This window comes from Heterodontus francisci, chromosome 6 (assembly GCF_036365525.1).
Source record: "Heterodontus francisci isolate sHetFra1 chromosome 6, sHetFra1.hap1, whole genome shotgun sequence".
Taxonomy (NCBI): Eukaryota; Metazoa; Chordata; class Chondrichthyes; order Heterodontiformes; family Heterodontidae; genus Heterodontus; species Heterodontus francisci.
The window spans coordinates 96249280-96265059 of record NC_090376.1 but is presented as its reverse complement, the minus strand read 5'-3'; the positions used below and the strand labels follow the sequence as shown (position 1 = coordinate 96265059).

The following is a 15780-nucleotide window of genomic DNA, read 5'->3' as shown; positions in this document are numbered from 1 at the left end:
GTTGGAGTTTTGAATTTGAACTTCCAACAGGGAATTTGTAACCTGAAGGTACTCTTCTCCTGGACTGAGAACACCTCTTTCCTGTCTGCTCTCATTTCGCTCACACCAGCATCGGAAACCACTGAAGACATATGAAGGCAACTAAGAGAGCAAAGTCTCCTACAATGAACAAGGTTTAAGAATAATACTGGGCCCCAACAAAAAACAAGAGCTGTCTACAATCAAGGATTCTACGGAGAGCTGGAAACACAGCACAGTAAACAAGAAACTCTTCTGAAATTGCCTCATACCTCTCCATTTTATTTTCTTCTCTTTTCTGTCCCTATTTGCATGTGTGTATCGCGTGTGCATGCTAGCGTGGGCGCATCGTATATCCGTAGGCGTTAACTGTAGTATTAGAGTTTAATGTTTAATAAATTTCACTTTCCTTCTTTAAACCTGAGAAAAACCTGGTGTGCTAATTTCTTTGCCTTATAATTGGAAAGCTGTGAACAAGGATTCATAAAGGGGGAGCTCAAAACACAGTGTGTTTAAAAATTAAACCCTGTTAGGATAAGACCAGGTGAAGACAGCAAAAGATCCCTAGACACCTTTCTCACCTGGTCATAACAATATATAAAAAGCATGAGGATAACTAATGAAAGAGTAGGGCTTATTAGACATCAGAAAGGTAACCTGCATGTGGAAGTGGAAATCGTGGGCATAGTTCTCAACAAATATTTTGCATTCATCTTCACAATAGGGGAGAGCGATGCAGTTAAGAATGAGCAGCTTGAAATATTGGATGGGATAAACGTAGTGAGATAGGAAATATTAAGGGGCTTAACATCATTAAAAGTAGATAAATCACTAGGCTAGGATAAAATGTATCCCAGGCTGTTAAGAGAAGCAAGGAAAGAAATAGTGGAGGCTCTGAACATCATTTTCCAATTCTGTCTGGCTACAGGTGTGGTGCGAGAGAACTGCTAACGTTGTACCGTTATTTAAAAAGAGAGAAAGGGATAGACTGAATAATTATATACAGGCCAGCCTAACCTCAGTGGTGGACAAATTATTGGAAAAAATTCTGAGAGACAGTATAAATTGTCATTTAGAAAGGCACGTATTAGTCAAGGACAATCAGCATGGACTTATTATCGGGAGGGTCACGTCTCACCTTTGAGATGGTAACAAGGAGGATCGATTAGGGGAGCAGGTTTGATGCAGTCTACATGGATTTCAACAGGCTTTTGACAAGGTCCTACATGTCAGACTGATCAGAAAAGTAAAAGCCCATGGGATTCGTGGGAAAGGCAAGTTGGATCCAAAATTGGCTCAGTGGTAGGAAGTAAAGGGTAATGGCCTATGAGGTTTTTAATGACTGGAATGACGTTTCCATTTGGGTTCTGCAGGGCTCAATGTTAGATTCCTTGCTTTTTGTGGTGTATGTCGATGATTTAGACTTAAATGAAGAGGGTATGATGAAGTTTGCAGATGATTCAAAAATTGGCTGTGTGGTTGATAGTGAGGAAGAAAGCTGTAGACTGAAGGAAGGTATCAATGGACTGGTCAGGTGGGCAGAAAAGGGGCAAATGGAATTCAATCTGGAAAAGTGAGGTAACACATTTGGGGAGGACAAACAAGGAAGTACACAATAAATGGTCGGATGCTGAGAAGTGCAGAGGAACAGGAGGACCTTGGGAGTGCATGCCCACCCCGAAGATAACAAGACAGGTAGATAGGGTGGTTAAGAAGGCATATGGGATAGGCCACAGCTAGAGGACTGTGTACAGTTCTGGTCACTGCATTACAGGAAGGATGTGATCGCACTAGACAAGAGTACAGAGGAGATTTACAAGGATGTTGCCAGGAATGGAGAATTTTAGTTATGAGGAAAGATTGGACAGGCTGGGGTTGTTCCCTTTGGAACAGAGGAAGCTGAGGGGAGATTTAATTGAGGTGTACAAAATTATAAGAGGCCTAGGTACAGTGAATAAGAGGGACTTATTTCCTTGAGCAGAGGTCAATAACCAGGAGTTACAGATTTGAAGTAATTGGTGGAAGGATTACAGGGGAGCTGTGGAGAATTTTTTTCACCCAGAGGATGGCGGAGGTTTGGAACTCACTGCCCAAAAGGGCGGTAAAAGCAGAAATCCTTATCACAGTTTAAAAATAGTTGAATATGCACTTTAAGTGCCGTAACCTACAAGGCTATGGACCAAAAGCTGGAAGGTGAGATCAGGCTGGATAGCTCTTTTCTTCAGCCAGCACAGACACGATGGGCCGAATGGCTTCTTTCTGTGCCATAACTTTTCAATGTTTCTAAAAATGTATTTATATGATCGATTTTAAGAAGAATTAAATGAAGAAAAAAATGTGGCATTTCTATTGCAGTTTAATCAGCTGTGGATGTTTTCAGGATATCTTGCATTCTAGCAGTATACACAATTCATTAATTTATTGTACATTAAACCCAAATTAACCATCTGGCATTTTAGTGTCTGAAATTTAATGCCTCATCTCAATCGACGGGATCACTGGAATTTCAGCAATAGCAGGTAGAGGGGAAGTAAGATTAGTGAAGTCATGCCTTTTACAACAGCACTCGTCTCTCTAATTAAGTATCATGAAATAGTCGACAATCATCTTAAAACCCTGTTCAATTATTCAGATTGAGATGCCATGACTCCTTTGTTTCTAAAAGTAAAATGTAATCTGAGGACTTGCATATCCTGTGTATCCCCACAATAAAAGTTTAATTACTTAAATGAAAATGAGTTATTGGGGGAGGGGGGTAGTTTTACAAAGTGAATAAATGACCACATTATCAGTTTATAATTTATAGCGTGAAAGAGATGCTCTCACACAAGGATGGCTAGAATAAATCAGTACAAAGTGGAAAGGAATAATAGTTGAAATGTATTCACAATTAAGTAACAATTTCACTTTTGCTACTTAGAAATGGTGAAAAGAAAACCAATTTCAAGTTACCATCCAGTAACTGAATTGTCAACTATATAGATAAAACTGGACAGGAGATGCTTTGAATTTGGAAAAAATGTGATAAAAGGTCAAAGAGCAGTGTGAAAATTAGAATGTTTGCCTCAGCGCTTCCTTTCCAAATTAAGTTGACAAGTGAACAATTATGGTCAGATAGACAGTCATAAACACAAATCACCCTCACAACCTGTGTGGAAAGTAGGCATATTAAAAACAAAAGTTCCCTATATGGGAATTATTATATAAGAAGGATCATTGAATGGCATTAACGATAACATTATATTAAAAAGAAGAATGCATTGGAGGTAAGGAGTCAGATAGCCTTCAGTTCTTGAGAAAGACTTCCAAAAATAATCTTTCCAACTCAAAGCATACTGCAATGCAGCCATTTATCTTTGGTTAAGAACTGAACTAAGTTAGTTATTTATTGTTTGTGGGATTTTCTCACCTGTTCTACTTTTCAATTTAGATGTTACTACATTAAAATCTGACGTATCTATCTCCCAGGCAAGCAGCTGTTTCCCATGGCTGACAGGCAGAGCACCCATTTCTGCATTACCTCTATGGGTTACATCTGGAGGATCAACTTGAATGTCAACATAACTAGAATTATGTGCTGGACAATCTACTGAAGAAATTCCATCTTGTGCTGGACAATCTATTGAAGAAGTTCCACCTTGTATTGGAGTAGGGTCACTGGAAGTACATGGCGTTCTGGCAATAATGGTGGCCTTATTTAGTAAACCGTAATCTGAACAGACATTGTAAAACACTTCCCGAGCCCGGACCACAGGAAACATCCATGGCCCATGTCCTGTTGCAGTGGAACTTAGATTGAATGATGGAGTACCATAACAGGAGAACAGATTTGAATCAGAAGTTCCTGGTGGGTCACCAGCAGCAAGCTCATCAATAACATTGATACTCTTTATGTTTCCAGTAGGCTTTGGTGGTTGATTTTCGACAGAGTTGGGCATTGAATGTTGCTAGTAGGAATCTGGTCTTTGGTAGACTGAAGTGGCCTTCCTTAAATAACCGTAATCAACTAGATATTTGTTTTTATATTTCATGCATTTCATCTCAAGGTACTCATGCTTCGACACCATTAGAATCTAAAAGAAAATATAATGAATAAGAATGAATTTAAAATACAATGAAAGCAAACAAAATACAATATCTTTCAGTATATATTCAGAGTACACCTATGACAGAAAACATTGTAAACCTGAAGATGAATTCATTCATATTCTGGAATGTACGGAGCATTCTAATATTTCATAACTGTGAACCATATTGTCCAAATCATCGGAAAGCAACAGCAATTCTTCATTGACGTGGACTTTATGTCTGAATTAACTAAACTAGTAAATATTATGACACAACTATCCCTGGAGATGGAGCACTTATTTACCCCCATTTGATTGTGCTGGAAGGTTGACTGGAAATAAATAAATTTTTTCAGACTGTTAGTCTGAAATCGTGTCAGAGTAAAATTAAAACGTAGCTCTTAGTCAGGATAATCACTATCAGAAATCTCCAGAAAAACATCCATCCCAAATTATTTTGTTGAAGCGACATATTTTGCAACAACTAATCTGCAAAACAGAGCCTTTTTCCACCTGGTTTATCATGACTTTCAGTAACTGCAATCAAGGATTAGATTCTGGAAGCATCAGCCTCATCTATTTTCTGTCTAGAAGCAGCTAAACTTAATTTTAAAATGACATCTTTTGCATTAGTCCTGGAACTGCAACACAAAGTTTGAATCTCTCCAATCGGGTTTCCACCCCTGCCACAGCACTGAAACGGCCCATTCCCTAGTCACCAATGACAACCAATGTCACTGTCATGGTAAACTATTGCTCCTTATCCTTCTTGGCCTGACTGCAGTCTTTGGCGCAGCTGACCACACCAGCCTCCTTCAACATCTCTCCTCCGTTGTCCAATCGGGTGGGATTGCCCTCATTTTTGAGTTCCATTCCTTTCTACCCAATCGCATTCAGAAAATCAGCTGCAACGGCTTCGTATCCCACTCCTGCACTGAGACTGAGGGAGACCGGCAGAGTTTAAAAGTGCAGCGGGAAGCAGCGAAACTGAGTGAGACCGGCAGAGTTTAAAAGTGCAGCAGCAGCCCGCCGGAGTTTTGAAAAAACAAGCCAACAGTGACATCACAAGAGAGCTACAAAGTGATTGATTGGCGAGTCACTGCTGTTAGGGAATAGCTCTAAATAGCTGGGTAAGTATCTCAGGTAAGAAAAGTTTAAAAGTTTATTTCAAATATAGTAAGTAGTTTATTTTTTTAGGGAGTTCTGTAGTAACGAGGACCAGGGAAGAAGGGCCCTAGAGTAACTGATGTTATTGGACATTAAGATCTTCCAGAAGGTTTAATTTAATTTAAAGGGTTAAGGAGAGCTCAAAGCCGGGGTGTGCTCCTCGAGCTCCATGTCGGAAGCCGGGAACAATTCCAGTGCCCGGGATCAGCATGTGTGCAGGAAGTGTCTCCAGCTGCAACTCCTGGAAGCTTGGGTTTCGGAGCTGGAGCGGCAGCTGGGGACACGTGGAGCATCCACGAGGTGGAATGTATCGTGGATAGCACGTATAGAGAGGTGGTCACACTGCAGGCTCAGACCCCACAGGCAGGAGGGGATTGGTGACCACCAGGCAGAGCAAGAGGACTAGGCAGGCAGTTCAGGAATCTCCTGTGGCTATTCCCCTGCAAAACAGGTATACTGCTTTGGATACTGTTGGGGGGAATAGCCTCTCAGGGGAAAGCAGCAACAGCCCAATTTGTTGCACCACGGTTGGCTCTGCTACACAGGGGAGGAGTAAAAAATGTGGGAATGCAATAGTTATAGGGGATTCAATTGTAAGGGGAATAGATAGGCGTTTCTGTGGCCACAAAAGAGACTCCAGGATGGTATGTTGCCTCCCTGGTGCTAGGGTCAAGGATGTCTCAGAGCAATTACAGGACATTCTGAAGGGGGAGGGTGAACAGCCAGTGGTCGTGGTACACATTGGTACAAACGACATAGGTAAAAAAAAAAAAGGATGCGGTCCTAAAAGCAGAATATAGGGAGCTAGGAAGTAAGTTGAAAAGCAGGACCTCAAAGGTAGCGATCTCAGGATTACTACCAGTGCCAGGTGCTAGTCAGAGTAGAAATAGCAGGATATATCGGATGAATACGTGGCTGAAGAGATGGTGTGAGGGGGAGGGTTTTAGATTCCTGGGGCATTAGGACCAGTTCTGGGGGAAGTGGGACCAGTACAAACTGGACGGGTTACACCTGGGCAGGACGGGGACTGATGTCCTCGGGGGAGTATTTGCTAGAGTGGTTGGGGAGTGTTTAAACTAAAATGGCAGGGGGCTGGGAAACTTTGCAAGGAGTCAGAGGAGGGGGGATCAAAGACAAGAACAAAAGACAGTAAGGGGAATAAGAAAAGTGATAGGCAGAGAAGTTAAGGGCCAGAATCAAACAGGGCCACAGTGAAAAATAGTGGGAAGGGGACAAGTAATGTTAAAAAGACAAGCCTTAAGGCTTTATGCCTTAACGCGCAGAGCATTTGCAATAAAGTGGATGAATTAATCGCGTAAATAGATGTAAACAGGTATGATATAGTCGGGATTACGGAGACATGGCTGCAAGATGACCAGGGATGGGAAATGAACATCCAGGAATATTCATTATTTAGGAAGGACAGACAAAAAGCAAAAGGCTGTGGAGTTGCATTGCTGGTTAAAGAGGAAATTAACGCAACAGTGAGGAAAGATATTAGCTCTGACGATGTGGAATCTGTATGGGTAGAGCTGAGAAACACTAAGGGGCAAAAAACTGTAGTGATGATATTGGGAATGGCATGAAATAGGAAATCAGAGATGCATGTGATAAAGGAACATCTGTAATTATGGGTGACTTTCATCTGCATATAGATTGGGCAAATCAAATTAGTCACAATACCATAAAGGAGGACTTCTTGAAGTGTATATGGGATGGTTTTCTGGACCAATATGTTGAGGGACCACCTAGAGAAGAGGCCATCCTAGACTGGGTATTGTGTAATGAGAGAAGAATAATTTACAATCTAGTGGTGTGAGACCCCTTGGGGACGAGCGACCATAATATGATAGAATTCTTCATCAAGATGGAGAGTGACGTAGCTGATTCTGAGACAAGGGTCCTGAATCTTAGTAAAGGAAACTATGAAGGTATGTGGCGCGAGTTGGCCATGATGGATTGGGAAACGTTAGTCAAAGGGATGACGGTGGATAGGCAATGGCAAACATTTAAAGAGCACATGGATGAACTGCAACAATTGTTTATCCCTGTCTGGCGCAAGGCGCAAAAGTAAAACAGGAAAGGTAGCCAAACCATGGCTTACAAAGGAAATTAGAGATAGCATTAGATCCAAGGAAGAGGCATATAAATTTGCCAGGAAAAACAACAGACCTGAGGATTGGGAGCAGTTTAGAATTCAGCAAAGGAGGACCAAGGGATTGCTTAAGAAGGGGAAAATAGAGTACGAGAGCAAGCTTGCGGGGAACATAAAAACTGACTGTAAAAGTTTCTATAGGTATGTGAAGAGAAAAAGATTGGTGAAGACAAATGTAGGTCCCTTACAGTCAGAAACAGGGGAATTTATTATGGGGAATAAAGAAATGGCTGACCAACTATATGCATACTTTGGTTCTGTCTTCACAAAGGAGGACACAAATATCAGAAATGTTGGGGAACACAGGGCTTCGTGAGAGAAAGGAACTGAAAGAAATCAGTACTGGTAGAGAAATGGTGTTGGGGAAATTGATGGGATTGAAGGCCGATAAATCGCCTGGGCCTGATGCTATGCATCCCAGAGTACTTAAGGAAGTGGCCCTGGAAATAGAGGAAGAATTGATGGTCATCTTCCAAGATTCTATAGACTCTGGAACAGTTCCTACAGATTGGAGGGTAGCTAATGTAACCCCACTATTTAAAAATGGAGGTAGAGAGAAAGCAGGGAATTATAGACCAGTCAGCCTGACATCGGTAGTGGGGAAAATTCTAGAGTCCATTATCAAAGATTTTATAGCACAGCACTTAGAGAACAGTGGCAGAATCAGGCAGAGTCAGAATGGATTTACGAAAAGGAAATCATGCTTGACAAATCTACTAGAATTCTTCGAGGATGTAACTAGTAGAGTTGTTGAGGGGGAGCCAGTGGATGTGGTTTATTTGGACTTTCAGAAGGCTTTCGACAAAGTCCCACATAAGAGATTAGCATGTAAAATTAAAGCGCATGGGATTGGGGGTAGTGTATTGCGATGGATGGAAAATTGGTTGGCGGACAAGAAACAAAGAGTAGGGATAAATGGGTCTTTTTCCGAATGGCAGGCAGTGACTAGTGGAGTACCGCAAGGATCGGTGCTAGGACCCCAGCTATTCACAATATACATTAATGATTTAGATGAGGGAACTAAATGTAATATCTCTAAATTTGCAGATGACACAAAACTGGGTACGAGGGTGAGTTGTGAGGAGGATGCAGAGAGGCTTCATGGTGATTTCGACAAGTTGAGTGAGTGGGCTAATGCATGGCAGATGCAGTATAATGTGGATAAATGTGAGGTTATCCACTTTGGTAGCAAAAACAGGAAGGCAGATTATCTGAACGGCTATAAACTGAGGGAGCGGAATATGCAGCAAGACCTGGGTGTTCATGTACACCAGTCGCTGAAGGTAATCTTACAGGTGCAACAGGCGGTAAAAAAGGAAAATGGTATGTTGGCCTGCATAGCAAGAGGATTCGAGTACAGGAGCAGGGCTGTCTTGCTGCAATTGTACAGGGCCTTGGCGAGGCCACACCAGGAATATTGTGCGCAGTTTTGGTCTCCTTATCTGAGGAAGGATGTTCCTGCTATAGAGGGAGTGCAGCGAAGGTTTACCAGACTGATTCCTGGGATGGTGGGACTGACGTGTGAGGAGAGATTGAGTCAGTTAGTATTATATTCACTGGAGTTCAGAAGAGTGAGGGGGGATTTCATAGAAACCTATAAAATTCTAACAGGACTTGACAGGGTAGATGCAGGAAGGATGTTCCTGATGGTGGGGGAGTCTAGAACCAGGGGTCATAGTCTAAGGATATGGGGTAAACCTGTCAGGACTGAGATAAGAAATTTCTTCACCCAGAGAGTGGTGAGCCTGTGGAATTCACTGCCACAGAAAGCAGTTGAGGCCAAAACATTGTATGGTTTCAAGAAGGAGTTAGATATAGCTCTTGGGTCTAAAGTGATCAAATGGTATGGGGTGAAAGCGGGAACAGGCTCTGAGTTGAATGATCAGCCTTGATCATAATGAATGGTGGAGTAGGCGCGAAGGGCCGAATGGCCTACTCCTGCTCCTATTTTCTATGTTTCTACCGCTGGAATCCCTCAAGGATCTATTGTTGGACCCCTCCTATTTACATCTACATGCTGACCCTCGGCAACACCATCAGAAAACACAATGTCTGGTTCCACGTGATAACGACACTCAGTTCTACCTCGTCATCACCCCTTTCAACCCCGCTACCGTCTCCGATTTGTCACACTGCTTGTCTGACATCCAATACTGGATAAACAGGGATTTCCTTATAAGGGCGGCACAGTGGCACAGTTGTTAGCACTGCAGCCTCACAGCTCCAGGGACCCGGGTTCGATTCCGGGTACTGCCTGTGTGGAGTTTGCAAGTTCTCCCTGTGTCTGCGTGGGTTTTCTCCGGGTGCTCCGGTTTCCTCCCACAAGCCAAAAGACTTGCAGGTTGATAGGTAAATTGGCCATTATAAATTGTCACTAGTATAGGTAGGTGGTAGGGAAATATAGGGACAGGTGGGGATGTTTGGTAGGAATATGGGATTAGTGTAGGATTAGTATAAATGGGCGGTTGATGTTCGGCACAGACTCGGTGGGCCGAAGGGCCTGTTTCAGTGCTGTATCTCTAATCTAAATATTGGAAAGACTGAGCCATTGTCTTCAGCCCCACAACAAACTGTTCCCTAGCCACTGACTCCACCCCTCTCCTTGGCAACGTCAGGACGCTGAACCCATGCCATTCTATTTGAACCTGAGCTGATCTTCTGACCCCATATTTTCTCCATCATCATGACTGCCTACTTCCATCTCCATAACATCATCTGTCTCCACTCCACCCCTCAGCTCACCTGTTGCTGAAGTCTTCATCCATGCCTTTGTTAGTTCCAGACTCAACTATTCCAAAACTCTCCTGGCCAGCCTCCTATCTTCCACCCGCCATAAACTTGAGCTCATCCAAACTTCCACTGTCCATATCCTAACTCACACCAAGTTCTGTTCACCCATCACTCCTGTGTTTGCTGACCTATATTGGTTCCCAGTCCAGCAATATCTACTTCTTAAAATTCTTATCCTTGTTTTCAAATCCCTCTAAAGCCTCACCCCTTCCTATCTCTGTAACCGCCTTCTGCCCTACAACCTTTTGAAATCCCTGCATTCTTCCAATTCTGGTTGCTTGCGCATCTCCAATTTTCATCACTTAGCTTTTGGCAGACATGCCTTCAGCTGCCTAGGCCCCAAGTTCTCGAGTTCTGATGAATGGTCACAGGCCTGAAACATTAACTTTGTTTCTCTCTCCATAGATGCTGCCAGACCTGTTGAGTATCTCCAGCGCTTTCTGTTTTTATTCCTAAACTCTGGAATTCTCTCCCTAAACTTCTCTGCTTTTTTAAGTATCGTCCTTGAAGACACTCCTTAAAACCTATCTCTTTGACCAAGATTTTAATCATCTGTCCTAATATCTCCTTATGCGTGGTGTGGTGTGAAATTTTGTTTGATAATTTTGGTACGTTTGCTTCGTTAAAGGCGCCATATAATGGCAATTGTTATTGTTGTCTCCATTCTGTACTTGCACTTCCTTTGAACAACGAACTACTGCCGACTGCCATTAATCCTCCGGGACTAAAGCATCTGTCAACAATTCACAATAAGAGCCCTATGATCCGATGTGAGGCCAATGTTGCTGTCGGCTATGAGACCTGTAAAATACCACTAGACTGAAGGTTACCTGGACCAGTGGCTTGTTTCGGCTCCGTTCCACCAGCTCCTTCCTCTCACAACCAACTCTTCGACTCGACCACTGCAATCAGTCGCGGGATCAGGGAATGAAACACTCCGATCATTTGTTACGGTGAGAGCGGAACGTCGATTTGAACACGTTGTTTAGGGACACACAGACATCACAGGTAGTAATCTTTTCGTTACAATACTAGTGAGTTACCAACAAACACCACCTCCCCTTCTTCTGCTCCTATTTGCCGTGTCCAAGGGGTGGAGCTACGACGCTGCTTTGACGGACAACGTACCGGCGGCAGCCCGGTTACTAACAGTCCCAGAGGCCGGGGCTGGGAATGGTGCAGTTGCTGGGTGGCTCCACTCTCTCCCTTTCCTGCTCGACAATAATGAATTTAGTCCTCGCAGCAGTAATGTTTTCGCTGTTACTTTAATGACATTCGATGTGCTGAGACCGCGTTCTACTGCGGGCAGATTTTGAATTAGCGATCAACGCGAACGGTCTTAACCCCGCCAACAGAAAGACTACATTTCCCAACAGGCATGTGGCTCTGACGCATGCGCCGCTTTTTGCTGCGACGCCCCTTTGCAAAGTGGACGCACGATTTGTGCGTCATTGAGCAGCTGCCTGTTGTGTCCACGGTGGAGCAGGAGGGCTTTGTGTGCTTTGGAGTTTGAACTGATGTAAATATTTTCAGAAGTTAGGTAGATGGCGATATGATACTGATGAAAGTTAAAACCACATAATTGAGATTTAGCGTAGTTTAGGACAAAATGAACAAATATTAATTCAGTTGAACGGATCACCTGTTTTAGTTTGGATTCGTCACTTTAAACTTTGAAGTTAGGATAAATAACGTAGAATTTTCTCATTTAATTGCTTACATCCTATAAGACAGCATTTTTTTTTACTATGCCAGAAAAATGGTTACTTTGTACTTTCCTTCTTATTGCAATAATGAACTATGGAGTTGAAAGTACGCTCACAGTAAGTCAAAAGGGAAGTTTAGTTTGGGGGCCTGGACTGGATGCAAACATAGTTCTTCCAGCTCGATATTTCTATATTCAGGCTGTAGCAGAAGACAATGTCAAGTAAGTAAAGCATGCTTTACATTTTTACTTGTAAAGCAATTTATTTTTAGGATCGACAGTGGCAGCCTACAAAGAACGTACAAAGAAACCAATGTGATTGGGATTTTTTGTCAAGCGAAGTGTTTTTCTTGCCCAATTTACCCATTGAAAATCTAAAATGATAATGAAAAAAGACTTGCATTTATGTAGCGCCTTTCAAAAATTCCAAACATTCTTAATGTATTAATTGTCTAATATTTAAAATAAAATTATACTGTTTTCTCGATTTATTCTATTGTACAATAGCTTTTAGTGCAGAAAACACTTTTATGTTCCATGCTTTGATTTTAATTTTGCTTTTTGTAATTTTCTCCAAGTTCAAACTCTTTTGCAAGCTCTATCCTTGGTTTCCTTTCTGAGAGGGTGGGTAGGTGATTAGTTCTGAGATATTAGCCAATAAAATGTACAAGATTTGTGGAAAGTCAACTTGCTGTTTGATTTTACTCTCCCACTCGTGCAGTATCTTTTGTTTGACACTGTTGTAATGGAAGGCACGAGGTCTGGAATCAGATGATAGTATCCATGTTCAACATAAAGCACAGTAAGGGTTCCATTATTTTGATAGCTTCAGAGTTGGAAAAAAAAGTAATGTATCATGTTTCAGGTTCCACACTACAATAAGCTAGGAAAAGGTGGTGGGGTAGCTTTTGTTAATTAGGGTTGTCATTCGTACAGTAGTGAGAGATGACCTTAACTTGGAAGAGCAAGATATAGAATGAGTTTGGGTAGAGATAAGAAATAGGAAGGGTCAGAGGACACTTGCGGGAGTAGTTTATAGGTCTCCTAACAGTGGAGGACAGAGTATACAGGAAGAAATAAATGAGGTGTGTAAGAAGGGTAATGCAATAGTCATGGGTGATATTAATCAACATGTAGATTGGGCAAATCAGATTGGCAAAGGTAGCCCGGAAAATGAGATCATAGAATGTATTTGGGACAATTTCTTAGGGCAGTCTGTTCTAGAGCTAACTAGGTCGCAGGCAATTCTAGACCTGGTAATGTGCAGTGAGACAGGATTAAACAATAACATTATGGTAAAGGAGCCTCTAGGCGACAGCGATCATAACATGATAGAATTTCATGTTCAGTTTGGAAGGGAGAAGTGTGGTTTTGTGACTAGTGTTTTCAACCTAAATAAAGGTAATTTCAATTGAATGAAGGCAGAGTGAACTGGAAAACTAGGTTAAAAGGTAGGACAGTAGAGATGTAGTGGCAGACTTTTAAGGCCATATTTAATCACTCTCAGCGAAGATTTATGCCAGTAAGAAAGAAAGGTTCTTTGAGAAGGATGCATCATCTGTGGCTAAAGAAGTTAAGGATCGTATCAAATTAAAAGACACACTGTACAAATTGTAAAGATTTGTGGTAGGTCAGAAGATTGGACAGATTTTAAGAACCAGCAAAGAATGACAAAAAATTTACTAAGAGGGAGAAAGTAGAGTATGAGCTAGTAATATAAAATAGATAGTAAGAGTTTCTACAGGTATTTAAATAGGGAAAAAAAGTAACTAAAGCTAGAGTTGGTCCTTAGCGAGAGTGCCTGGGGAATTGATAATTGAAATCAAGGAAATGGCAGAGGCATTGAATCGGTATTTTGTCTCTCTTTTCGCTGTAGAAGATGTAGAAAACCTGCCAAAGATACTTGAAAATCAAGAGGTGAAATGGAAGGAGGAACTTAAAACAATCACCATCACCAGGGAAAAGGTGCTTGGAAAACTATTAGACCTAAAGGCTGACAAGTCCCCAGGACCAGATGGCTTGCATCCTAGGAACTTAAAAGAAGTGGCTGTAGAGATAGTAGAGGCATTGGATATAATCTTGCAACATTCCTTAGATTCTGGAAGAGTCCCAGTGGATTGGAAAATAGCAAATGCAACACCTTTATTCAAGAAAGGAGGGAGACAGAAAGCAGGAAATTACAGGCCAGTTAGCCGAACATCTGTCATAGGGAAATTACTAAAATACATTATTAAGGAGATTATAGCAGGATACTTAGACATTCATAATGGGATCAGACAGAGTCAGCATGGTTTTGTGAAAGGGAAATCATGTTTAACTAATTTATTAGAGTTCTTTGAGGAAGTGGCAAGCAGGGTGGATAAAGGGGAACCTGTAGATGTAGTGTACTTGGATTTCCAAAAGACATTTGATAAGGTGCCAGGTCAAAGGTTATTACACAAGATAAGAGCACATGTTGTAGGGGGTAACATATTAGCGTGGATAAAGGACTGGTTAGATAACAGGAAGCAGAGAGTAGGGATAAATGGGTCTTTTTCAGGTAGGCAAGCTGTAACTAGTGGAGTGTCACAGGGATCAGTGCTGAGGCTTCAACTATTTATATCAATGACTTGGATGAAGGGACCGAATGTATGATTGCTAAATTTGCCAACAACACCAAGATAGGAAGGAAAGTAAGTTGTCAAGAGGCGGGTAAGAGTCTACAAAAGGATATAGATAGGTTAAGTGAGTGGGCAGAAATTTGGCAGATGTGAACTTGTCCACTTCGGTAGGAAGAATAGAAAAGCTGTGTGCTATTTAAATGGAGAGAGATTGCATAGCTTGGTGGTACTAAGGGATCTGGGTATCCTGGTACATGAATCACGAAAGGTTAGTATGCAGGTACAGCAAGTGATTAGGAAGACAAATAGGATGTTGGTGTCTATGGCAAGGGGAATTGAGTATAAAAGTAGGGAGGTTTTACTGCGGCTGTGCAGGACCTTGGTGAGACCACATCTGGAGGACTGTGCACAGTTTTGGTCTCCTTATTTGAAACAGAATATAATTGCATTAGAAGCAGTTCAGAGAAGGTTCACTTGACTAATTCTGGGGATGAAGGGCTTACCTTATGAAGGAAGGTTGAACAGGTTGGGCCTATACCCATTGGAGTTTCAATGAATGAGAGGTGATCTTATTGAAATGTATAGGATCCTGAGAGGACTTGACAGAGTGGATACTGGAAGGATCTTTCCTCTTGTGGGGGAGACGAGAACCATGGGACACTGTTTAAGAATAAGAGGTCTCCCTTTTAAGACGGAGATGAGGAGAACATTTTTTTCTCAAAGGGTCATTAGTCTGTGGAATTCTCTTCCCCGGAAAGCGGTGGAGGTTATATCATTGAACTTATTCAAGGCTGAGTTAGATAGATTTTTGATAGACAAGGGAGTCAAGGGTTACGGGGGACAGACAGGAAAGTGTAGTTAAGACCACAACCAGATCAGCCATGATCTTATTGAATGGCAGAGTAGGCTCGAAGGGCCGAATGGCCTACTCCTGTTCATAAGTCCTATGTTCCTATAAATACATCCACACTAATGTACTTTGAAAATAAGCATCCTGTTTCTACCTAAATAATTTCACTCAAAGTTTACCTTGTGGTTAAGTTTTATATATAATCCCTCTCTCTCTCTCTCACTCGCTCACTCACCCTCCAACCACCTTTAATCTATGCATTTTACCAATGACTATCCAATATTCTATTAATTATTGAAAAATGACAAAGTGGCGCAGTGGTTAGCACCGCAGCCTCACAGCTCCAGGGACCCGGGTTCGATTCTGGGTACTGCCTTTGCGGAGTTTGCAAGTTCTCCCTGTGACCGCGTGGGTTTGCACCGGGTGCT

General features: G+C 42.0%; 2 protein-coding genes across 6 annotated transcripts in view; one reads left to right on the top strand and one right to left on the bottom strand.

Moving 5' to 3' along the window:
• Positions 1–11564, bottom strand: part of ercc5 (excision repair cross-complementation group 5) — a 182313-nt gene extending 170749 nt beyond the window's left edge. Inside the window, exons 1-2 of the mRNA XM_068034427.1 lie at positions 11028–11564; positions 3428–4091 (exon numbers count right to left, since the gene is read on the bottom strand). Coding sequence (XP_067890528.1) covers positions 3428–3956 — 529 coding nt within the window. The 5' untranslated portion in view covers positions 3957–4091; positions 11028–11564. The remainder of the gene's footprint in view (positions 1–3427; positions 4092–11027) is intronic.
• poglut2 (protein O-glucosyltransferase 2) overlaps positions 10989–15780 on the top strand; it is a 112208-nt gene continuing 107416 nt past the window's right edge. For 3 of the 5 annotated variants that reach the window (XM_068034093.1, XM_068034094.1, XM_068034095.1), the window contains exon 1: positions 11653–12124. In XM_068034093.1, coding sequence (XP_067890194.1) covers positions 11946–12124 — 179 coding nt within the window. In that variant the 5' untranslated portion in view covers positions 11653–11945. Of the gene's footprint in view, positions 11206–11652; positions 12125–13778; positions 13868–15780 lie in introns of those variants that run through there. The other 2 variants (XM_068034096.1, XM_068034097.1) reach the window with 2 other exon arrangements.